The following is a 24,444-nucleotide window of genomic DNA, read 5'->3' on the forward strand; positions in this document are numbered from 1 at the left end:
AGTCTCTGTAAGAGCATACGGACTCGATAATCAAGTCCGTCTGACTTGCAACCATGGTAAGAGCATGCATATGCGCAGGCGGGATTTCGCGAAGGCGGCTGTGGTCTCGGCCTCAGACATGGCAACCTCGCAGGCAGGCCAATTCGGACTAGAGTACGAGGTTGCTTATGGCATAAATAGCCCCCATTGAATACGAGATACGTGGATTCTCTATCCGTACTTAAAAGCCTGATTGTAAGACATAGAGATAGGAGGGCTGACCAGCACTTCACTGAATCCCCAGCCATTTAAATCGGCGTCAGGTTGTAATACTCTGTCTACCAACCGCACCGAACATCGAGCAGGTTCACATGCGCTCGGGACTATCAATAACTCTCATTCAGGTACGCGTCGTGCCCGCCGGCCTAGCGTTCAGATATATGAGTATGAAGCCAGAACCTCCTCCATGACAGCATTGCCTGGTACGCTATCCCCTGTCCCACGGTACGTCTTCTTTAAGCATCATGAATTCCATTATCTAAGTCAAATCTTGTGGGGTTGCTTCCGTGGCCATAATGATCTCATCAACGATGACCTTGCAATGGCTCGAACCTTTGAGCTCCCGTAGATAAAAGAAAGTAGTGTCGAATCAGAGCCGGATGCTATGAAAGCTTTGCACTACAGCTTGTGAAAACACTCGCTGTAACTCAGCTCCTGTCTCTGGTACTGCTTCATCTGCACCATCAGGAATGCCAAGATCCATTCCGCCTTCGATGCAACGCCGTACTATACCTTGATATATCTCTCCTACCTCCGCACCAATTTGCCTGAGAAATTGATCATCCAGTAGCGTATCTCTCACTCGCCTCAATTTTGAGCGAGCACCCTTTTGTGTCTCATGAAGACCGACTATATCTGCAATGGACTTCCAGAAAGCAATTTCAACCAGGACAACACCCAGGCTATAAATATCCCATGATTTCCTGGAACGTGTTTCAGCACGACCAATTGCATCAGGGTGTCGATAGATGTCGTGATGGAAGTCTTCTGAGGGCATCTCCGTGAGCTCCTCTGGGAGGTCCGGCCTTGCATATTCAAAGCCAGAGATGGTGGGTGAGGCGAGATCGGGCATCTGTCCAGGCATTGCGAAGAATACGATGTTCTCGCTTCGGACGCCTTTATGGAGCCAGTTGACTGCGTGTAGGTATATGATGCTTTCTGATATTTTGTGAGCCAGTCCAATCCTCCGAGTGAGCGATGGCTTGCCTTCCTGTTGGATCAAGTCAAGGAGGGTCATTGGCTCGCTTTCAACCAGACCGGGAGGGATTTTGTACACGAGACCGTACCTGGCTGCATCCTCTGAAATATCCTGAAAATATCCGAGACATCTTGGAGCTCTGAATTCTTTAGGAGTATCTTCTATGCCTAGCAGAATGGCAAGCTTTTTGACTCTTTCTCCAATCATCTGAGGCCACGAAACCAATTGATGGTCTGGATCATACTCTTTCCATTCTATCCAGACCCTTTGCCCACCATATAATGCGAGAGATCTTGTGGCACACCGAGTGTCACGGGATGTCAATTCCCCATCTAAGGGCCCAGGCCTGTCATTCAAAGACTCCAGGTCAAGATTGATCTGCTGAGCCTTGAAGTTGGTAAGTCGTGCAAAGCTGGCAGCATCGTCTGTGTGACTTCTGGCTGGTCCAGATTGGCTTCCAATGTGGATCTCAACCGAGGCTGGAGTACTACTATGTGTCTGCATTTGAATAGCGAGTGCTAATTGTTTTAAGTCGTCTACCTTGCTACTCACCTGAAGCATTGTCAGTTGAGTCTGTATCTGCATGTCATAAATTTGTTGGATTGTTGTTCTGTCGAGAAGTGAGACAATCGAGTTATTGTAACTAATGAGTTTCTCAACCAGAATCTCGAACTTCTCTTGTTTCACGAGGGCCCATTGCAGTCTTGTTGGGATTTCAGCGGCCGTTTTCAACGCTTTGAGAGCCTTTTCGAGTAGGGCTCCATTATTTTTTGGCTGAAATTGGCTTGAAGCTTGGTCAATAGTCCTTGGGGATGCACGATCCTCCTTCAGATTACCTACACTCGCAAACTTGTCCTGAATAAGTAGAGATTCCTTGAACAATCGCTGAATTTCGAACAGAATGTCGACTATCAGGTTGCGATGAAGGTGTAAGGTCATACTGGGTTGCTCCAACACCTCTTCGAGGAGTCCCACCTTTTCGCCCCAGTTCAGAAGACGAGTCCGCTCGAGCTGCATCCGCACTAGAAGATGTGCAAACTTGGCTGGCATCCCGACCATATCTAGAAAGATCTCGTAGCCCTTGATACATCCACCGAACAATTGAAGTACCAAAGAGGTGATGCTGAGACCCAGCCCGGCGGCTGTAATGGGGTCCATGACGAAAACTGACAGCCCGATACAGATTCTAAATTATTCAGTCCGTGATGCAAATTTTGGTGGCTGACCTGTCGTTTTGGCGCTTCAGCGATGAGATGCAAAAACCTGGGAAACCAAGACCAGAGGTGAGGGAGGTGTCTCCATACCTAAGGTGCCAGAGGTGTTCTCGAGGCTGTACCTACCCACCTAACTTAAGTAGGTAGTGAGTTGTAAAAGCGGCGCTGCCTCCACGGAGTCTTGGCACTCCCCGAAGTAAACTTCAGCCAGATAAGTCCCTATCTTTATCACTCCTACCTATCTTTTACGAGCCTTCCTTGTCCCCGACCCTTTGAGTCGACTATCTTCTCGTCCAGGTCTGCTTGTCACTTCTCGCCGACCAGGATGGCGCCTGAGTGCGACTCCAGAAGATGCCAATCCGGAACACCCTAAGTCAATTTGTCTGGGGCGCCTATCCCCGTGCGATATGATCAAGGCAAATGCCAACATGAATCAGAAGGGTTCGGGTAACTCAACTGCTTTTGATGCTAATTGATATGAGTGTAGAACGCTGACGAGTAACCCAGATTGTAAGAACTGTCGTCGGCGTAGAATCATATGTGATCGAACGATCCCAAAATGCTTCAAATGTGGAACTAGGAGCTTGGAGTGCCCTGGCTATGGCAAGGAGTATCGGTGGAAGCCATCGAAGATTGCGCCATGTACCACTGTATTCGCAAGTCGCCCTGAGCAGAAACAAACACACTATCCAAGTTCGTCACCAACAAGAACGGTGTCATCCATCCCAAGCAATCCTTTTTCCAGTTCTTCTCTCTTTTTATTACAATCGCCAAGCTCGCTTCCACACTATCTTACTGAGCCGACATTCCGTCGCCTACTGTGTCACTATGTGATGGTGATTGCACCTCAACTGGACTGGATCGATACTTCACAGAACATCTATCGCAACGACATCCCATTGATCAGCCTGGAAATTCCCTCGGTCCGATGGGCACTTCTGGCTTTGGCCGCTGGCGATCTTGGCTCTATGCTGACGTCCAACTCTATGGAGCCACGTCCTGACTATTTGTCCATGCAGGATAAGCTCCAACACGAGGCATTGGGCCCGCTTACAGCTCATATTTATCAACTGACTCATAATCCTCATCCCTATGGGTCTCTCAGTGTGGACGAGCTCCGAGGGTTGCTTGTGTCAATGTTCCTGCTCGTTTCTCTGGGCATTCGGACGGGCCGCGGCCCGATTTGGAGGCTGCACATGCGAGCTGCTTATGCTATTTCTCATGCATGGCTGGCGGCCGATGACACTCACCTGGAAGATGATGATGGGATCGAAAAGTCTATCATAGCGTTACTGAGCGAATTTCAGACATGGAGCTCGATTACTGCTATCGATCGGCCTCCAAACTGGAATTTGCGAATTTCTTGTAATAGGGCTGAGGGACCATTTCACAAATACGTCAGCATCATTCGTCACATTACCGAATTGGCGCGTGACCAGCGGTTTAGTTCGAACCAGAGCATTTCAACTCGTAACTCAGACTGCCTTCGCAAGGACATCAAGGAAGCTAGGCGTATAGCGACCGTTCAAATACAGAAGATCGATTTCCAAACTCGCCAGGCAAGGCAATCCTTCTCTGCTATGATTGATATTTATTATCAGGCGACCCTCATCTACTTCTTCCGCGTGAAGGGCGATGATTGTGCTGATCAAGCTTCGTGCACGATTGCACGAAACCACCTCTTTGAATCGTTACGAGGAGTTTTCGATATGGAATCTATTGCGCACTGTTTGGCCTGGCCACTTCTAATCGCCGGCACGGAGTGCCACGATTGCATTGATGACCAGATTTTCATCGAGCACAAGATGCTCGAAGTGATTAAAATGACCGGAGGTCTTGATCGAGCGCGCATGATGGGACTTCTTCGTGAGCTGTGGGCTACTGGTCAGCAACAGACCGTTGTGAATTGGATTACGATGGCGAAACAGTGGGATCGAGTTGGAGATCCTATTCTGATACAATAGCTTACATATCTCTCGAGAATCAGATCCGCCCTCAAGCACCATCTACTTCCACAACGGCACTTCTGGCAAAACCACAAGAAACTACGTCACATGTTTACAGTTTCCTCGTCTTCCACCCCAAAAAGCACCCGCATGGGATCTTGATACTTGTAGAAGCCATTGGATGGCCGACTGATGCCATAACCTAGCAATCTTTGCACCTGTGGAGCCTGATTTCTGGCCATATCGGGGGGAACCATCAGATACTGATTTTCAGCTTGGCGATAAAAGCCTTTGGTCAAGAACAGGCCGATATTCTCACGCGCTTCGTTTCTGCAATCCTTCGTCAGAAATCATGCCCTCCGAGTTTACCCAGCACTAAGGACGGTGATACATACTCGGTGACATTGGCACCACCGCCATGGTAGAGATGGCCGCTGAAAATCAGCGCATCTCCGATCTCAAGCTCGGCAGGCACAGTTTCGCTGACTTTTGGTGCCCTATCTGGACCCCATTTATGCGATCCAGGGATTACCCGCGTTGCACCATTCGCCTCTGTGCACCGGCTGATGCCAACAATGAAACCTAGTAGCAGTGGCTGGTCTTGCAGTTGAGCGTGGTAATCTCTGGAACGACCATATCATTTAGCCACGACTCTTGCTTTTCAACAGTGAGACGGGAAGGAAACCCCCCAGATAGTGGCACTTACGCATCATCTCGGTGTAAAGCCTGCGCCTTGCCGCCAGGGTTCACCCGGAAACCAACGGTAGACGATATTTGAGGCTTCGACGACACCGTGGTCGGCGTCTCTCCCAAGAAATATGTGAAGTTAGACGTCAAGACCTTATTGGCCACGTCGGTCACGAGGGGCGTTGTCATGTACTCGACGAAGCCAGGCGATATCCCAACCAAACCCGTGGCGCGTTTGGTGGTCTCTGGAAAGAAGCCGCTGGGATCTATGATGTCGTTGTCGAAGCACGGTTTGAGCTCGGCTTTGATCTGCGAGGCCAGCTCGGGGGTGATCAGATTCTCGACGATGACCCCACCGTCACGGTTGATGACCTCGATCACAGCATCTGAGGTTGTTGCTGGGTCTTTGGCACTCAATCTGACGAGCTGTGCTTTCTGTTTCCCTGGTTTGTCGGTGTTGACTTCTGGAAGTATGGCCGAAGGTGCCATGACTGCTCTCACGAAAGGACGAATGCTGCGTGCTGAGCGACTTCCAGAAATTGAAACCGAGATCACCCACTGTGTGCCTTCAGTCTAAAGTATAGTAAACTCCTGGAGACAGCAGATCTAGGATATCGAACCCTTTCTCTCTCTAATGCAAAGCATAAGACACGTAAAGAGGAGATGACGCTCCGCTTGAGCGTCGCCAGGGCGCTACCAGCTGTAGATTCCGAGGGCTTAGATACCTGGGGGCAATAGTTTCCTATGATAGGCAAAAGATCCCTTTCCTGCTTGCCTAAAAACCACAAGGATCGGTGAATCTAAATTGTTCTCAATTGATACAAGATGATTAACTCACATTCTCGATATCTTGCCCTTCGAAACTTTGATATCGCTATGACAGGGATCATGAATTTCCCCAGTCTAGAACGTGGGGGAATGCTAGTCCGAAGAGGGTTTAAATCTCTAAATCTGCGCTGTTTTGGGATTAGACGCAACACGGGTCAAGTTTAGACTTTCTGCCATGGGTTACTTCTGATACAATGCATGGAGAGCCCTTAGTTTTAATTGTGACAAGTAACAAGGACGGCGAAAGCATGGAGAAACAACGGAAGATTAAAAGCATGGGCCGTGTCAAGGACGAGTCTGGTGCCCACTCCTCGATAAGGATCAAAGATGAGCTTACGAAGTTCAATGGATACCATGTGGCATGTGCGACAATCTGCGGGCCCCCGATAAGGCAGACCTCAGATACTCAAGAAGTCTAACCGATTGACTCGATTCAGAGTAAGCCAGAGGTCGACCTGGAGTAGAGCTGGCCGCGTGTCGACTACGCATACATGACGGGGATCGGTATCAGACTTGCAGTAGTTTGGAAATGCCCAACCCATGAGGACGATCAAGAAGGCTAAGGAACAGAGGGAGCTCGCCGACAACTGTGATGATGATTTGCATATTGGTCTAAGATCCTAATCTATCCTAGACACTAGCGATTTAGATAACCAACGGCGAAGGAATAATATATGTCTTTCTTGCCCGGAGTGTCCAATCCACTGAAAACAAAACAATCGTAATTGCTAGAAGGGCGACGGACCAGTTCATCCACTGAGCTGTGACAGGAAGATAGTATGGGAAAGTAAGCCAGACTGTCGCAAAGACCGACCAAATGATGCTTACTACGCCGAGCACAGAACCCAGGAGCCCCTTTAGGTCGAAGTAATGGGGCGGCAGGCCTTGCGTCCATTTGCGGTGGAGGAAGCACACCAGTACGATGGCGTAGCTCAGGTAGAAGCAGATATTTGCAGTGCTGAACAGGGCGGCGAGGACGTAGCTGGGTCCCAACTGGATCAAGAGAACCAGACAAGAGAGCACAGTACTGGCAATAATGGCATTGACAGGGACTGCGTAGAGCGAAGTCGTCTGGATCTTGGAGAGCCAGGAGTGGAACGGTAAACCGTGGTGCTGGGCAAAAGACCACCACACCCGGCTTGTGGTTGTAGTGACGGCGGTGGCAGCGATAATGGTGACGACGACGTAGAGGAGGCCGGCGAGAACAAAGAGCGCATCGCTATTGTAACTGTCTTTGAACAACTGGATGATGGTCACACCACCTAATGGAGCAAGCAAGTTTTCGGGGTTGGAGATGCAAAAGCAGAAGATGATCACCATTGGCAATCCTAGCCCACCAGAGAGTAACGCGTTGCCGACCATGACTTGAGGCACCTGACGTGCAGGATCAGGCATTTCCTCCACCATGTGTGACGCCGAATCAAACCCGTTAATCGCGGTTGTGCCAGGTAAGAGGCCCAAGAAAAAAACCACTCCCGCGGACGGCCAGCCCGAGGTATTGACGACGTCAACGAAGACGGTGTGAGCCGATTGCTTGGGAGAAGTGCGAACCAAGAGTGAGATGGCTAAAAAGACGACTCCCACATTGGTCAAGACCACCATGAATTTTAGGATGTATGGCCAGGACTTAAAGAAAGGAACGTTCCAGAGGACTGCAATTAGCGCTTGCGCATAAGCGACCAGAAGTGCATGCCATGCTGGATATGTCGAGTAGCTATCAGGGTAAAGTTGCATGACCATTGCGAGCAGGATCTGCGCGGTGAGAAGGTAGGTTCCCGCGTTCCAGAAAAACCACGCGGCCGAGGTCAATATGCCTGTCCAATAACTAAGAAACGAAACCCATTTCTCAGGTGCCAGCTTGCCGACCCAGTAGATGTGCCCTACATATCCTGTGTCAGTCCTTTCATCGCCGATCAGGAGTCTCTGAGAGCCCAGTGCATGTAGCAACTTACCAGATGGATGCGGGTAGATGGACGCAATTTCAGCCAATGCGACGCACAAGATGATATTGAGGCTGACCGCGAAGATATACCCGTAGATATAAAATGGCGCTCCACCCAAGACCAAGCTGAAGGTCAAGTAGCTTCCAATACCAATTGGAGTGGCAGTAATACTGTACACCAGGCCTAAAGTGCTCCAGAGGTTGAAGGTGACTCGCATCTGACGATTGTGACCTTCATGGCTACCGCCAACATCCTCGGTGCCGGCATTCGACGCCACTGTCTCCGACTTGTGGAGGGCTTTCTCAGGAACTTCCGACATCATTGTGAGGAGTAACTTTCTGTCCCCAAGGGACGTTGGCACACTCCGTAGAATTCCTTGTTTTAGCAACGCGTAAGCTATCGACCTTAAAGATCGTCAGAGCCAAGTCTTTAAGGAGTGGAATTGCCTGAAGGAAGATGCGAGCGTCTTGAGTGTTGGAGGAATTTCGAGTTTATATGATGGCTGGACCGACATAGCTCCGCATTGCTTATTAGGCACGACCATCAAGGTTCGAACAGTCTACCTGCAGGCTACGGTAAACTTGCGGTAGCGCCGAGGCTTATGATTGCGAGGCTCGATAGAGCAAGATAGGTCAATGGCACTACCTGATAGGAAGGCCACTGAGGGATCCAGGAGATAACATCTGAATGTATTCATTCGCCACTTAGGGTTTGTGCTCTCCAGAATGGGTGGGTAGCCATGCTAAAGGTGACTCCGCCCACTTTTACACCAGGGTATCGAGTCTGAGCTGTTCAAGTTGGTCTTGGACTCTTGGTTGAGACGGCTGATATCGCACGCTTACCCCGTTAGGCAAGAATTGACAGCAACAGCCGACCCCGCCTTAATTTGGGGCTTGACGAAATTGAGTTCGAAGGACGAGTAGAAAGTATGTTTGATTTCTATTTCTCCTGCTTCATACTGGCATGTCCAGACCTTGATCTAAAACGTAGAACTTGGTAGGGAGGTTAATTCGAAGCAGAGGACTGAAGCAAACTGATCACTACCAGCCACAAAGATGTCCAATCTCGTAGAAACATGGATTATTTTGGTTACTGTACTTCTGCCAGCGATCTAACCTTTGATGGTCACTTCACAGAAATCGTCCCTTCCTTCCAGATGCATCTTTGTGGATCAACAACGGTGCATCAGTGGTCATGATGTTGCCAGAGTCGAACAAGGCTAAAACTCCAATTCCTTTTTCGATGGCGGTCACGTGGCCTGCGGCTGCGATGTCTGTAGCCGTGCGTGCGAGGAATGCTGATACATTGATAGCCATGGCAATTCATGCGGCTGTCTTGGTCGTGTTTGTGGGAACGAATAATCAGAAGTCAGCAGAACTGCTTCAGATTCTGTGGTGGGCAGTAAGTGTCAAACATTCACAATGTGGAAAGCTCTGGATTGAGGGAGAGATGGAACGGAGCTTTAGATGTTCATACACAGGAGATTATATTCTCTATCTCCATATTCTCAACTCGGATCTTGCATGTTGCTCAGCAACCTTGAAGTTTTCCACGATGTCATGCTGCTTAATGGTTAATATTCGAAGCTGCGTATTCACTCGACATGTCCTGTTGGGACATCACATATCGTCCGCCACCCGGCAGACTGGATCGAGAGAATCATGCGATAGAGAACCTTTTCGCGAGACCCCGTAGCTCCGACCTAAGCATATTCAAAGTATCTTGTGTCTTGTGCTGAAGCTGCTAAACTGGACGCCAGCTCAAACGGATATGGCGTAACTGCAGCCGGAACATGAGAACGCATGAGGGGATACTTGGAAGTGACTGCATATGGTCTGAAAAGCACGTATGGCACGGTGTGAGTTTGCCTTTCGATGTAGGACGATAGTCCCTGTCACAAACATTCGGCTTGCGGCGAGGGTTAGACCATAAACCTTCTCACATTTGGAGAGTCTCCGTGTATGACTGCTGTGTGTCTTGGGAGCACCTTGTGCTCGTGGTCTTGTGTGGGAATCTCATGGCTCATGGCCCATTAATCTTAAGTTCTCCTGTTCCTTCACTTCGCCAAGATTCCCGCAATCTGGCAGGACAAATCAAGCACTGCAAGCTGCTCATCAACACCATCAATAAGACGGCGGTCGAAGTCTGAGAAAATCTGCGTCATTTTGTATTTCTTCTTATTGTCGACCAGCTCGTCGAAGATTATCTTATTGTAGAGACTCAGAAGCACTTCATTGGCTGAATATCCTGAGGCGGTGATGTCGGCGATCTCCTTTGCGATGGTGTTGTAATTACGTGTGTTGCCCTTCTGCAATGCCTTCAACAGATGATCAGTCATTCCAACTGGAAAGACACCACTAATCTCATCGATGTCGGAGACTTTGATACTGATAGCCCGTGTCGCTGGCTTGCTCGCATCGCCATCGTCCATCTCCTCATCAGAATCGTCTAGGACAGTCTTTGACGCGTGTCCATTTGAGGGAGCAATTCCAACGCCAACGAGACGAGCTGCACTCTGCAGTAAATTGATGGCACGACGAAGATCGCCATCAGAGACCTTCAGAGACCTCTCGATGACTCCCTCATCATAGCTCACTTTCTCGGCCTTTAGTATGTCTGCCACTCGACCTACGGCTTGTGGCCCTTCAAGTGCCTTGAACCGAAACTTGGAGCAACGACTTGCGAGCGGAGCGATGACACGGCTCACGTAATTGCAGCACAGAGCAAATCTCGTGATTTTAGAGTGAATCTCAATCACACGGCGGAGGGCACCTTGAGCGTCTTGAGACAATTGATCTGCCTCATCAAGGACGATAACCTTGAAAGTGGGACAGGGGTAACGCTCTCTGTATTCTTTGGAGGCAGGGGCGTTGACCAGGTGCAAAGCAGCAAATGTCTTGATACGTTCCCGAACAACCGTAATCGACCGCTCATCGGAGGCATTGAGCTCTAGGACTCGACTGGAGTACAATTCTGGCCCGAAGAGTTCTCGGCAAAGTGCAAGGATTGCGGATGTCTTGCCTGAGCCTGGGGGTCCGTAGAGCAGCAAATGAGGGAGATTGTTGGCGTTTACCATGCGTCGAAGAGTTTCGGTGGCATGTTCTTGGCTTTTGACCTCGTCCAGAGTTTTCGGCCGGTATTTCTCGACCCAAGGTTGTGCTCTTGCAGCGAGTGTATGTTCTGACGATGCTTTTGGCTTAGTGTCAGTTTTGGCGGCAGCAGCCCGGGCTTTGTTGTCGAAGAAGTTCGACATTGTGAAATCGATGGCAGTGGATATTAAATTGTGAAGACTTGTAAATCTTCCCGGACGTGACGTAGTCCGGTGGGCAGCAATGCGCAATCGTTCGACAATCGGACACCTTCTTGAGGTTGATTTGAGACTTCGTACAGGCACTCTTCAGATTGAGACCACCGCACGATTCACCAACTGCTGGCCGTGTTCTGCGTTGAATGAGGCCTTTATGACGTGGAAGTTTTCAACTTATCGATCGAAATGCTCTTGAATATCCCTGGGTAGTTGTAGCCGATGAGAAATCCATAGACTATCAGATGGGTTTGTTTAAGTATGGGGTTCAATGCAGTGGACAAAGGAGAAAACGCGTCGGACTTACACATGACGCGAGGATGTCTTGGCGCGTTTAAGTGGTTCACGTGATAAGGCTGAGAGCTCCAAGGTTGAATTCCTACCTATCTTAGTTGCAGATTTTCCATGATGGTTGTCTTTTACATTACTATGTTACAATTCATAACTCATCCCTCGATCTAGCTGAGGGTTCAACATCCACCTCCATCATTCTTTTTTTGGTATTTCGGGCAGGTTCTTCGCTCTCCTGCGAACCATCTTCCGATTCTTGGATAGCTGTGGAAGCCACACCTGTTAAGCGCTCAATCTCTTCGATGATGCTCTCTACTTGCTCTTCTCCTCTTTCACGTACAACAGGGCGATCCCACCCACCCCCTTTCGCCGGGAGCTCTATACTCAGTGGCGGCCGTCCAGCGCTCTGCTTCGACACACCAGCCACAGGCATCGAGACCGAAAGGGTGGGCTTAGGAGGCGCACGATTTCCAGCGTGAGTTGGTGACTTCCCAAGCATAATAGTGCTAACGCTGCTGAGTGTAAACCACATTATCCGGATAGGATAGTAGATAAATAACAGAATAGGACCGTACAGTATCCGCCGGAAGAACAGCCAAGAAATTGTCGCGATCAACATATACCAGGCTGATCGAAGGTACCAACTGTCTGACTTGCTACTCCGGACTAGCTGACCGATCAAGCCCCTGGAAGACTTGACCAGATTCGTGGTCCCGGAGTAGCTCTCGTCCAGGGCCTTTAGTGCATTTTGACTTTCATCTAAAGTCTGCTGCGCAAATTGTGACTGCGCCAACTCGCCCTCCATTTGATTGTATACCCTCGTCAGTGCTCGAGTCACATCGTCAGCCGCCCGCAGTGCGATCTCATCCTGGGTCAGTTTTTCGTGTTTTGATGCTTTTCGTGCCGAGTCTCCTTGTTCCACGGACGCCTTTCGACTACTAAATAGCATTTCTCGACTCTGCCGCTTGAATGCATCCGACTCCTGCTTCGCATGCAGTTGCGCCCTTCTGAAGTTCGCCCGTGCAGATTTCAGATCCTCCTGCAGGCGAGCGAGGAGGTCTGCATTGTGCTCGTGCTCAGTTTCTCGATCGGGCCGTGGAGAGGAGGCAAGAGGCCGCCTTTTGGCGGTAATACTGTCATCTTCAACTTCTTGTTTCAGAATCTCAAGAGTGTCTTCCCATTCCTTTAATCTTTCGTGAATGTCTGTCGCGAGTTCAAGTCGTCGTTCGTCGGTAGTTTCATCCGTTACGGAGAATGTCTTTAACTCTTGTACGAGCGCCGAGATCTGTTTGTAGTTTTGCTCAATGGCTTGTAAGCGATGGGTTAGAGAGGGAGGCATGAGGCATAAATCTGGGTTATTGTAACTTCAGCCTGGGCAAGTCGCATCTGTGCAGGCGGCGGCGAAATGTGTTGCGGGCAAGTGTTCTGAAGGAGGCTAAGTCCGTCGTCGTCCAAGCAATCCGTAGTGAACCACTAGTGACGGTTTATGCGGCTTGGCGCGGTCTAGCGCGATGCATCTCTATCTCAACCTTGGAACCTTCAGGCGCTTCTGCGTCCATAGGTAGGGAGTAACACTGCATACCCTCAATTACATTCCTTTTCCATTACGCTAGTATGAGATTGTCTGGGAAAATCAGGGCGAGATTATGATCTATGTTCTTTTCACCCAGCGCAATTAAGCCCTGTAATTTTCATCAGCCAAACCAAGCTCATTCACTTTGCATTCTGTTGTAAATCGGCTTCGAACCAAATTTCATTTCATCATGAATGGCCGTGTTTCCATTTCTACCACTATCTGTGACTTCAAGCCTGCAATACCATAATGGATAACGAGAAGAATTTGCTAGGAGGGGCTGAGGCTTGTTTAATTTTCCTCCTGCACTCGAGTCATGACTCGATTTACCAATACAGCTCCATTGGGTAGACGTCTAGGGCCTCAATCCCCATTGAAGTCACCCTCACAATCCTTTCGGTCCGTAGCCCACCAACTCCAGGAACCGTGATGGTAGCCTTCAACGTGAAGACCATGTTCTCCTTCAAAACAGTCTTGTTGCCGGGACCAATCCATGGGGCCTCCTCCTCTGGATCCATTCCTGTCCCATGTCCTGTTCCATGGCCTCTGGCCTCACTGGAGTACTGCTCATACCCTGATTTCACCAAAGCTTGCTGCATGAAAGCATTCAATTCAGACGCTGTCATACCCGGTCGTCCATGACTGAGACCCGCCTCGACAGCCTCAGCAGCCGCTTTGACGATTTCTTTCTTCTGTGGGTCCGCTTTCTCCGTCCTGTATATGAACCCACGACCGCCGTCAGCGCAGTAGCCTCGATATCGGGCTCCAATATCAGTCATGACCAAGTCACCCGGCTGCACAATCCTATCCGTTGGCCTCGCCAGGTTGAAAGCAGAGCGAGGACCAGCCTGCACCATTGAATCATACGCCGTTCGTTCGGCGCCACCAGCCAGCATTCTCTGATCTGCCAACAAGGCTAACTCGCGTTCAGTATGAGGGTGCCCGTCCGCAAGCGTCTCCCTGATTGCTTCCATGGCTTGGTCTGTTAGGTATGACGCCTTCCGGATCAGCGCAATCTCTCGTTCGCTCTTGATGGCCTTGATCTCCGCCAGGACTGGATGAGGCTCCATTGTCAAGTTTCCAAGAGAATTTCTTATTCGGCGGTGAAGGTCTTCAGGTATGTAAGCTTCACCAGCGAGGGCCACAGTACCGGTCCGTGCTCCCGAGAAACCTTCCAGCTTGGCCTGCATCTCATCGAAAGTGAACACGTCGAACGAGGTGACCTCTGAAGCATAGTGGAAACATTGCCTTGACACAAACAAAGCAGGCTCCGTATCTGCTCCGACGAAGAATATGGCGTTTGCTATGTCCGAGACACCGTCAAGAGGTCGGAACTCGGTGAAATAACACACATTTGCGCCACGCCAGCAGTCGCCGAAGGATATCAATCCTACGAGACCAGCTGCTCGTAAGCCATCGCGAACTCTTTCTACTCGCTCTTGGAATTCGGAGGAAGGTATGTTCTCAGAGGAAAAGGTCGCTTGGTGCCCTTTTGGTAAGTTGTTGCGAACTCCATTAGCGATTCCATTGGTGATGACCATCGTCAAGAATCGCTTCTGTCTCCTTTTGTACAGTCTTCCGAGCTTAGTCAGATCTGGTTCTTTTCTCTTGATCACATTGAAAGTTGCCTACATCGTAGGCGAGCAGGAGGACAGAGTTATATCGTCAGCGACATGAAGCAATAAAAGCTGGACTCCCACGGTTTGCAAGGAGATTTCATCATCACTACTCTTTTGGGTCTTGCAAGAATAAACGGCTGCCTTAGACTTCCGAGTGCGTAGCACTCGAGAAACGATGTGAATAGCTCTCTTCGCCTTAAATTCCCTCTTTCAGCTTGCGGGACACAGTCACGAAGCCTACGAGAGCCATGTTGCCCCTAGCATATGGATGCCCGGATGTCAGTTCCGTCCTGGGGTCCATGACTCTATGCAAGACTTCAGGCCATTCATCAACGACACGAGTCGACCGTCCTCTGCGGCCTACAACACCTCGAAGGTGATTGCCACCCCAATTGTCCCCTCGGCGCTCGCGATTAGAACCGAGGTTCTGAAAACCATTTCCCCAAGCTTTCGACGACCCCTATCGTCAGGAATTCCCAGATGGAGAAACGCCAAAACGCCAAAACGCCAAAACGGGTCTCCGGAGCAGAAATTGTCTACTAAAGTAAGCCACTCAGAATCCCACACAGCCTTTCGCGAGTCTGATGATCGACTACATCATTTCTACTGGTTCGATGTCTTCTTTAGGCCACTCGTTGCCTTCGCGGTCTCTGGGGCGGATGGATACCTTTGAGCCTCCTATGTCCAGGGTCTTTCAAGCCTGAGCGCCAACGCGGTCTCCCCCAACTTCTCCCCGCATCTGATCAATGTCATGTGTGCTTTTGCTCCACCTTCGAGATCTTTTCTGGATGCTAAAATCCGATCTTCTACATAAGGCAATATCCAGCGCTTCGCTCTCTTCCTCGATTCCTCAGTGACTGAGTTGTAGCAAGCATTTTAACCACACAGGTTAGGCAGGCCGACTCGGTGGCTGAGTCCTCCTCTATATGCGGGCTCACAATTAGGCATTACTATGCTGGGAGCAAATTTACGTGCATCGCGGAGAGGTCGTACGGGATGGTATGCAAGCCTCCTTAGCTTGGAGACAGTATTGCGAATAGCTGATCAGCTTTGTTTCTTTCAGCCTGACATGTCGACGCCGGCATTTGAAATGCGATGAAGAATTCAAGCCAGACTGCGGTCGCTGTCGCCGGAGTGGTCGAGAATGCGTGCCAGATGATCTGCTCACATTCCGCAACAGCCAAAAGGTCGCCGCGAGGGGACAACTTAATGCTCCTTCCAGCCCGATCAAGAAGCTACGCGTCCACAGAGATACACACGATGTCTTTGGGGACCAGCAGAAATGGGTGGATACACCTCCGGTGATATCCTTTATCGATGAGACAGCTCACGTGGACGCTGAATATCGACACCATCAACTACGTTACAAGAATACAGTGGGCGATTCTCTGATAACTGAAGATGCCGAGGTGTTGGCTCAAGACGACAACATCGGGAATTTCGCACCCATAACGACCGAGGACGGCGCCGACGGTCCTGGCAAGCAAACCCAAGGCCAGAACCAACCTGTGCCAACCCCACCATATCTTCAGCAATCCTCCTTTCTCGTCCAAAACAGACCGTCAACTTCGACTTCACAAGATGTGCATGAGCACCTCGTGGATAGCGATCCCTCCGATCCCGTTGATGTCACACAATCAATCTCTCATCCCTCGTACCCGGCATTCATATCTCCTGTTGCTTCCCATTCCAGCCTTGTTGTGAGGCCAGTTCCCAATTTAAGTAGCCATAGCATTTCGTCCGAAGCTTCACGGCTTCAGCTCTATGGTCCCAGAATGCCGCTGCCGTTCCACGATGCTCAGGAAGCCATGCTCTTCCAACATTACATGGAATCACTAGCCGGCCAGCTCGATATCACGGACATGCAACGCCACTTCGCTGTAGATGTGCCAGAGCGTGCCCTGTTCTGTCCTGTACTGCTCGAGGCCCTACTAGCGTTTTCTGCTCAACATCTCAGCCGGACCTCAGACTTCGAGCCTACCATCGCCGAACGCCATCACCAGGCTTGCGTACGGCTTATGATACCGATGCTTGACCAGAAGGAGTTAGTCGCTGATGAGACTCTATTCGCAGCAACAGTCATCCTCAGAGCCTTTGAAGAAACAAGCGAGTCGAACATGGGCTCTGAGCCAGAGCGCCATCTGACGGGTACATCAGTCTTCGCAAACGCTCAGCTTGAATTTCAAACTTGGGGAGGATTGGGACACAATGCTTTCTGGATCTACGTTCGTCAGTGCATCTACATGTCACTCTTGACACAGACACAGCTCAAGGTTGATCTGGAAGGCTGGGAAGAGCAATTGAGTTTCGACCTAGGCTTCGATGAGACAAATGATTGCACCTGGGCGCAACGCATGATATGGATGGTGGCCGAAGTTGTCAGCTGCTGTTTCGGGAACAGCGATGCTGATTGGGAGCACTTGAAAGCGAAGATTGACATGTGGGACCTACGGCGGCCAAAGAGTTTCGACCCAATCCTGTATCGACCGAAGGATGTGGAAGCAAAGAGGTGGTATCCTGAGATACGACTTGGCCATCCTTGGCATGGTATGTCTCTAACAGGCATAAAAATAGTAAATCATTCGAGACTAACGTTAACCTACAATAGTTACCGGCATGCAGTACTACTATATCGCCCGACTCTTCCTCGCCATCTACAAACCCAATGCCCCCAAAGTTGGACTGGGATACCAACGTCTTCGCCGCACTATGGACGAAGAGGTCCTCAAGAATGCAGAGGCGATCTGTGGGATATCACTGGCTACTCCACTGGCGGCGGCTAGAATCACAACTTGCACTGCGCTTGTTGCGTGCGGGCCATGGTTCCATGATCGGCCTGTAGAGCAACAGGAGCTGATATTGCAGCTGCTGAAGAGAGCAGAGGTCGAAAATGCGCTGCCCACAGCAAGTCTCGTCCAAGGCCTCAAGGAGGAATGGAATTGGATATAATCAACGCCCAAGAGCACACGTCAATGCCAACTCCGTTCAATTCAGCTGGTCGATAACACGGGTTCTAGGCGTGGTTGCAAGTTCGACAAGCTTGTCCACGAGTCTTTCGGAACATTGAAAATTTCTCCCAAACTATCTGACTAGTCATTCAAATAACGTCACTTCTTCTCCTGGTGCTCAAACACTTCCTGTGCGAGTTGAGAGCCTGATCCTGATTCACTCTTATTCTCAAACTGAGCATGATGTGCGACCTCAATATCCTGTCGTCTGTCGGCGAGACGGCCATTCTTCATTAAGACTCCGCCAGTGATCCCACCTGCCTCAAAGAGATAATCTACCTCCTCGAGCCGGATGTTTGCAGTTTCTGGGAAGAAGAAGTAAACAGTCGGGACGATTATTACCAGATTCAGCGCGGCGAAGAGAATGTAGGTGCCCCAATGGATGTTTTGGACCGCAATCTGCAGAAATTTAGCTCAGTATTGCTGGAAGCTGAGGTTGGGGGTACTTACAGGCGTGATTTGGACGACCATGAACTCGATGATCCATGCTCCAACGCTGGCCAACGCAGCACCTTTAGCTCTGACTCTCAAGGTGCACACTTCGGCCGGCAGGATGAATGGAATCGGCAACCAGCCAAACGCGTAGAAGGTATTGTAGAGAGCAATCATAACCGCGCCTGCAATGCCGGCTGGAGATGAGCCTTGCCAGGTTGTAATAGCGAGGATGACCATCGTGACGATTTCACCAGCGCTAGAAACGAACATGAGTGTTCGGCGGTTGAATTTGTCGACAAGCCAGATTTGCACGAGAGAGGCAAGGAAGTATTCGGTCGTGATGATGCCGCTGATCAACAGTGCAAGTTCGCGAGACATTCCAATGGATTCAACCAAGACCTTCGGAAGATAGTAGGTAATCACGCACTTGAGATTCTGGTCAGTATGGAGTTTTTTCTAAGATCATGAAGTGTCAAGACACTTACAATACCACCAAGCTGCTGGAACGCGTTGCTGGCAAAGCTGATGCACATTCTTCGGAAATTCTGCAGTTTGCCACCTTGGAGCAGCTCCTTGAACTGGAAAGGACCACCCTCTGACTCGAGCGCGAGGGCCTTCAAAATATCCTGGGAGAGCTCGCGGACGCGAGGGTCATTGGTAGAGACATCTTTGCCTACCAGACGCGCTGTCACTTCCTCGGCCTCATCATGTTTGCCCTGCGCGTGAAGGAACCGAGGCGTTTCTGGGGCAAACAGGAGCAAAACCAGGATGATGACGATGAAGACCATTTGAAAGCCGATCGGGAATCTCCACTGGGCTGGACCGGAGACTTTGGCGAAGCCGTAATCCATCCAGTATGCTATCAAGATGCCAAAGATGATGACACACGAGTCTACAGCAATCAAAGGTCCCCGCGACTTGGCGGTTGAGGTCTCTGCCTGATACACTGGGACAGTGGAAGTGTTTGCGCCATTTCCAATTCCAGTGATGATCCGAGCAGCGTACATCATTCCACGATTGGTCGAGGCAGTCTGCAGAATGGCACCGATGAGCATGATGATCGTTGCCCAGAAGATGGAGTTCTTGCGGCCCAGTTTGTCACCGAACACGAATATGACGATTGATCCGCCAACGTTGCCCAACTGGTAGACGGAGACAATGAGTCCCTGAGTGTTTGCGTCGGGATGGTTGAAGTCTTTGCCGAACTGATTGTCAGCGCCGATGATTCCTGAGAGGACTCCCTGATCATATCCGAAAAGGCAGAAAGCTGTTGAGCATATGGCCGTAATGATGACGGTCAACGTCTTTCCCGAGGGTTTGTACATGTTGGATGAAGTAAGTCAATGAGAGGTCACTCCAAATAAGGTGGATGGAAAGCAACCCGTGCACACTATAGGAAATGTTTCGAAGACTGGTGCTGCTGCCAGAGTGACTCGACGAAGGATGTCCTCATTTATAGAGATGCATGAGGTATCCATCATTACCAAAGTTTGCGCACCAACATCGGGCAGGATTTCCTATTCCCCGTGGGGAACATTGTACTTTGGCAGGGACATTCGCCACATGGTACTACCGGGGAAATGGCACATCACGTTCTTGGCCCACAAGGACCGCAACAAGTCTTGCCGTATCTGACAAGACGCGTCGCCGGCTAGCATCTCCGATAGACGAAGCATTGAATATCCTTTTCTGGGGCTGCGTCGGCCGAGGGGCGGGACATGAGAGGCGAGTGAACAGAAGATGGGTCCAGCTATTGTGGGGCAAAGCCTTAACTTGCAACACTTCCGAAGATAGCAATTTAGGACGAGGACGGCGTTGCAAGGCGAGTTGATCGGCATCGCGGCGACTTCCTCCAAGTTGACTGTCCCACTATCCAACACACCATCAGGTTCACGTTAACGGGACGCTAGACTTCCCCAGTTTCAATGTCGCGACTTTGCCTTTCAAGTTCACGAGTTTGTCTTTCACGACACTAAGCTCCAGTCTCTCCATAGACTCAAGAGAGATCGTGAACCATGCCGGAATGGCGGGATGGCCATGGCCACCATGTAATCTCCTCCGATCGATAACCTTTTGCTATCTTCCCCTCCGTGTTCCCTGCGAGTTTACCATTGATTCTTTCTTCTCTCTCAAAGCAAGTTGAAGTTCATCTCTCTTTATTCTTGTTGCTACTATGGACACATTCTTGCAAATACATCCTTTCCCAGTTGCCCTGCAGGGCGTTTCACAGACACTATTGGCAACAAGAGTGGGGGACTGGATATTTATACTGGCGTTGTTCTGCGCGTTCTGCTTTCGCCTGGGAGATGGCAAGCTCTGGGGCCGACCAGATCAGAATCAATACAAATGGTATGAAGCGCCGCAGAAAACAGGCGACCTGAAAGCAAAGCCAAAACAGACCAGAAATATCGGCGAGAGACTGCAGCAGATCGGGTGTGACATTGCGATACTCTGGGGCTCTCAATCGGGCGTCTCTGAAGCCTTTGCCGAGCGACTGGCTCGACAATGGCAGTCACGATTTGCACTCAAAACTCTGGTGGCTGACCTCGATGACTATGACGCTTCTTCCTTGTCAGGATATCCGGCTGGAAAGCTGTGTGTCTTCTTGTGCTCGACATATGGAGAAGGAGACCCTCCGGACAATGCTGTCAATTTCTGTGCAGCACTCGAGAAAATGAAAAAGAAAGGAACTCGAGTCGACGGCTTGTATTACCTGGCACTTGGTATGGGCAATAGGAACTACAAGCACTATAACCAGGTTATCGTTGTGAGTACTGAACTGACCACAGGCATGGTAAAAGGCTGATAAACATACATCTACAGAACCTGGACCGCACGCTTACTGATCTTGGAGGCGTTCGTATCGGTCCTCTGGGACAAGCGGACGAAAGTCAAGGCACCACCGAAGAAGATTTCATGGAATGGCAGGAGAGTGTCCTTGAAGATCTCGGCAAGAGCATTCCGTTGCACGAGCGACCAATAACCTATGAGCCAACTTTGAATGTGCTCGATGTCTGCGTTGACGAGCAGAGCCTCTGGATGGGTGAACCAAGCGAGGCTGCGCTGCTGAACATGACCAAGAAGGTGGCCTATAATTCTAAGAATCCATACCCAGCACCCCTCGTGGCTTCTAGAACGCTATCCCCAATTCCAGATCGACTCTGCGTCCACATGGAGATCAGCATTGCGGACGCGCCCGCGCTTCGATACCAGACAGGGGATCATTTGGCCGTCTGGCCGATTAATCCTGAACATGAGGTCGAGCGGCTGCTTCGTCTCTTGGGCCTGGACGCTCGAAACAAACGCAGACAGCCGATCATGATTGACAACTGCAAGGACGTAACTTCGAGGCGGCCAAATCTGCCTTCCCCAACAACGAGAGAGGCCCTTCTGAAGTACTACCTGGAGATTTGCGCACTCGCATCACGAGACTTGCTCGTTATGATTTCCTTGTTCGCACCAACGGAAGCTGCGAAAGCAGAACTTCTGAGGCTGGGCACTGACAAGAGCGCCTTCAGGACTGACGTCGCCGGGAGATACGCTTCAATCGGTAGCCTTATGGAAATGGTCGCGCCTGATCAGGTTTGGTCTCAGGTGCCATTTTCCCTCTTAATCGAGTCCTTCAATCGCATTCAGCCACGATATTACTCTATTTCGAGCTCGCCACTTGTTCAACCAAGACTGCCTACAATTACAATGGCCGTGAACAACCGACAGATCTTGTCACAAGATAGGGCAAACAAGGAGGATAGATTTCTAGGCCTAGCGACCAACTTCCTCTTGGCCCATGACCGAAGGATGGCAGTCAAGGAGACGCAAGACCAGAATGTTCCATGGTCCCAGTCGCAGTCGTATGGCACCGTGCCCGGCTACGATCTAGATGGTCCAAGAAACAAGCTCAGTGGCGGACGGATCTACATGCATATCAGAAAGTCGACCTTCAAGTTACCTTTGAACCCCGCCATCCCCATAATCATGGTCGCAGCCGGTACAGGCATTGCCCCATTCCGCGGTTTTGTCCAGGAACGGGCCAGACTCGCAGAGCTTGGCAAATCAGTTGGCAAGATGCTACTCTTCTTCGGCTGTCGTGACGATGACCACGATTACTTGTACAAAAACGAATGGGAGGAGCGACTGGTTCAGCTTGGTGGCAGCTTCGTTATAGTTCCGTGCTTTTCCAGGCTGCTGACGAAGAAAAAGATGTACGTTCAGGACGGGTTGGCTGAACACGGGCAGCTCGTGTTGGATATGATCGACAACGGCGCGGGTTTTTATATCTGTGGAGCTGCGACGATGGCGAGAGAAGTGAGGGCCCGGCTTAATCAAGTCATAGCGAAAAGCAGGCAACAGACTATGGAGGAGGCAGATACTTGGGTCAGCGCTAAGATGGGAAAGGTTGGCCTCTATCACGAGGATGTATGGGGCTAGACGTAGTTGGGATTCCCCATGTTCGAGAAGACGCCAGTCGCAAAAGAACCTTCAGTCTCACCTCTGAAGCATCACGAAATCCCCACCTGTCCCCCGTTCGGTGATCTAGAAAAAAAGACAAGGAGAAGGTCATTCGACTTCTATAACATTTCACCAGTAACTGATCATCACAAGTCGTCAAAGCTATCAAACATGAGAACGCTCCATCTCGTACACATCCAACTATTCAGCCGGCTTCAACTTTAGGCACTCTTCTTCGAATTTTCATCATCATAGGTCCCGGATGCGCATTCACTGTATCTTTCGTCTCGAGCTCGAAATCGGGCTTCTCAAATTCGAACTCATAGCGTCGCATCAGCGTTGAGATGACAACGAGGAGTTCCAAATACGAGACATTTCGGCCAACTGCAGGAACGATTAGCACCCCTATAGCGGTAAGTTTAAAAGTCCACTTACTGCATCCACGTCCACCAGCTGAGAAAGGAATGAAGACTTGCTGCAAGTCCGCAGCATCAGCCTCGAGCCACCGTTCCGGCTTGTACGTCCAGGGATCTGAAAACAAATCTGGGTCATGATGAAGGGAGTACGTCGGCACCGAGACAGTCGTGTTTCCGGCGATCCACTCGCCAGCGATCATCATACCCTCCGGAGGTGTCACGCGCGGCAACCCGCCACGAAGTGGAGGCCTCATTCGCATTGCCTCGTCGACGCAGGCACGCAAGTAGGGCAGGTTTTTGACTTCATCGAAAGCACAGACGCCGGGATCTTCTGAATCACCCAGGGCGTCATCAAGCTCTTTCCGTAGCTTCTCAGCAGTGTGTGGCCACTTGGTCAAAAGGAATATCGCTCCCGTGAGAACGATCGATGTCGTGTCAGAGCCAGCATTGAGGAGCAGGCCGCACTCGGCAACCATCTCTCCGATCTCAAGGCCCAGGGGCTCACCATTGCGGTCCCAAAGCAGAGATTTGAAGAAGTCGTTGAGCTCCACGCCTTCCTTCTCCTTCTCCAGCCGTGTGCGAACCATGTGCAGCACAATGGCCGTGAAGTCGGCGCCTCCCTTCCAGCCCTCGTGCCACCAAGTCAGTCTCTTGAGCAGGCGGAAGTAGTCGGCGTTCCAACCCATCGTCGAACCAATGCGAAGGGAATTACGAAGCGCATCTGCAGGCTTGGTCCAGTATTTTGTCCCGTCAAGCTTCTGCGCCTGCATCATATCGTCCCCACGTTCCACGCAGCCGAGGTTCTGGCTGAATACGAGGTCACCCGTGAGGTCGAAGAGCAGCATATTAATGTACCACCGCACGTTGATGTTTTCTCCGCAGTCGGTGGCCTTGTCGAATCGAACCAACAGCCGTTGGATGTCCTCGACCACAAGGTGCTCCATGTCAGCAATGCGTTTCTGCGCAAATGCAGCCGCAAGTCGCTTCCGCTTCTCGCTGTGCATATGTCGATCCGTCACATCGAGGCTACTTTCATGTGTACCGGTGAATGAAATATAGAATTTATCCTTCTGAGCCGGCGTACCGTGCCCATATATGTCCTTGGTGGCTTGCCGGCCGATGAAAGAGAGGTGGTTTGGCCCAACGCGGACAATCTTACCCAAGCGCTCATGTGCAGCGTGAGTGGAGAGGGCACGCTTATGATTGTATTGTTGATACATCATCCAGATATTTGAGAACCCTGCGATGCTTGGGGCTGGAAATCGCCGTAATTGCTTGGGGTCCTGGAAATAGTAAACCAGCGGGTAGACCACAGCTGCCACAACCAGGAGGATGACCATTGTCTCCCATAAGGGGTAGACGTGAAAATTGGTATGTGCATGTGTTGAATCGGTCATGATGGACTTTGCGGTGGTAGATTACAGAGAGAAGGCTTGCAGTCCTCACGGGGGTCCGAGATGACACTGCATTTATCAGGACAGCATATCCTGTGGA

General features: G+C 50.5%; 11 protein-coding genes across 11 annotated transcripts; 3 read left to right on the plus strand and 8 right to left on the minus strand.

Annotated features, from left to right (window-relative positions):
- Positions 1-628: 628 nt before the first annotated feature.
- On the minus strand, positions 629-2,395 carry LTR84_004637 (uncharacterized protein; the record flags this gene model as incomplete). The annotated part of the gene is made up of 1 exon (XM_064848212.1): positions 629-2,395. One exon carries the CDS (start codon positions 2,393-2,395, stop codon positions 629-631), a length of 1,767 nt encoding a protein of 588 aa, XP_064710836.1.
- Positions 2,396-3,284: 889 nt separating this feature from the next.
- On the plus strand, positions 3,285-4,415 carry LTR84_004638 (uncharacterized protein; the record flags this gene model as incomplete). The annotated part of the gene is made up of 1 exon (XM_064848213.1): positions 3,285-4,415. One exon carries the CDS (start codon positions 3,285-3,287, stop codon positions 4,413-4,415), a length of 1,131 nt encoding a protein of 376 aa, XP_064710837.1.
- Positions 4,416-4,501: 86 nt separating this feature from the next.
- LTR84_004639 (uncharacterized protein) lies at positions 4,502-5,573 on the minus strand (the record flags this gene model as incomplete). The annotated part of the gene is made up of 3 exons (XM_064848214.1): positions 4,502-4,727; positions 4,793-5,020; positions 5,104-5,573. 3 exons carry the CDS (start codon positions 5,571-5,573, stop codon positions 4,502-4,504), a joined length of 924 nt encoding a protein of 307 aa, XP_064710838.1.
- A 984-nt stretch (positions 5,574-6,557) lies between these two features.
- LTR84_004640 (uncharacterized protein) lies at positions 6,558-8,174 on the minus strand (the record flags this gene model as incomplete). Its single annotated transcript, XM_064848215.1, has 2 exons — positions 6,558-8,141; positions 8,166-8,174. 2 exons carry the CDS (start codon positions 8,172-8,174, stop codon positions 6,558-6,560), a joined length of 1,593 nt encoding a protein of 530 aa, XP_064710839.1.
- A 1,737-nt stretch (positions 8,175-9,911) lies between these two features.
- On the minus strand, positions 9,912-11,108 carry LTR84_004641 (uncharacterized protein; the record flags this gene model as incomplete). Its single annotated transcript, XM_064848216.1, has 1 exon — positions 9,912-11,108. The coding sequence occupies one exon, from the start codon at positions 11,106-11,108 to the stop codon at positions 9,912-9,914; it is 1,197 nt and encodes a 398-aa protein (XP_064710840.1).
- A 490-nt stretch (positions 11,109-11,598) lies between these two features.
- LTR84_004642 (uncharacterized protein) lies at positions 11,599-12,789 on the minus strand (the record flags this gene model as incomplete). The annotated part of the gene is made up of 1 exon (XM_064848217.1): positions 11,599-12,789. One exon carries the CDS (start codon positions 12,787-12,789, stop codon positions 11,599-11,601), a length of 1,191 nt encoding a protein of 396 aa, XP_064710841.1.
- Positions 12,790-13,349: 560 nt separating this feature from the next.
- Positions 13,350-14,564, minus strand: LTR84_004643 (uncharacterized protein; the record flags this gene model as incomplete). Its single annotated transcript, XM_064848218.1, has 1 exon — positions 13,350-14,564. One exon carries the CDS (start codon positions 14,562-14,564, stop codon positions 13,350-13,352), a length of 1,215 nt encoding a protein of 404 aa, XP_064710842.1.
- A 1,030-nt stretch (positions 14,565-15,594) lies between these two features.
- LTR84_004644 (uncharacterized protein) lies at positions 15,595-17,591 on the plus strand (the record flags this gene model as incomplete). Its single annotated transcript, XM_064848219.1, has 3 exons — positions 15,595-15,641; positions 15,706-17,189; positions 17,251-17,591. The coding sequence occupies 3 exons, from the start codon at positions 15,595-15,597 to the stop codon at positions 17,589-17,591; spliced, it is 1,872 nt and encodes a 623-aa protein (XP_064710843.1).
- A 158-nt stretch (positions 17,592-17,749) lies between these two features.
- Positions 17,750-19,410, minus strand: LTR84_004645 (uncharacterized protein; the record flags this gene model as incomplete). Its single annotated transcript, XM_064848220.1, has 3 exons — positions 17,750-18,049; positions 18,101-18,511; positions 18,571-19,410. 3 exons carry the CDS (start codon positions 19,408-19,410, stop codon positions 17,750-17,752), a joined length of 1,551 nt encoding a protein of 516 aa, XP_064710844.1.
- Positions 19,411-20,258: 848 nt separating this feature from the next.
- On the plus strand, positions 20,259-22,513 carry LTR84_004646 (uncharacterized protein; the record flags this gene model as incomplete). Its single annotated transcript, XM_064848221.1, has 2 exons — positions 20,259-20,852; positions 20,909-22,513. 2 exons carry the CDS (start codon positions 20,259-20,261, stop codon positions 22,511-22,513), a joined length of 2,199 nt encoding a protein of 732 aa, XP_064710845.1.
- Positions 22,514-22,739: 226 nt separating this feature from the next.
- On the minus strand, positions 22,740-24,347 carry LTR84_004647 (uncharacterized protein; the record flags this gene model as incomplete). The annotated part of the gene is made up of 1 exon (XM_064848222.1): positions 22,740-24,347. One exon carries the CDS (start codon positions 24,345-24,347, stop codon positions 22,740-22,742), a length of 1,608 nt encoding a protein of 535 aa, XP_064710846.1.
- Positions 24,348-24,444: the final 97 nt, after the last annotated feature.

Source organism: Exophiala bonariae (assembly GCF_035927105.1).
Source record: "Exophiala bonariae strain CCFEE 5792 chromosome Unknown scaffold_2, whole genome shotgun sequence".
NCBI classification, from domain to species: domain Eukaryota; kingdom Fungi; phylum Ascomycota; class Eurotiomycetes; order Chaetothyriales; family Herpotrichiellaceae; genus Exophiala; species Exophiala bonariae.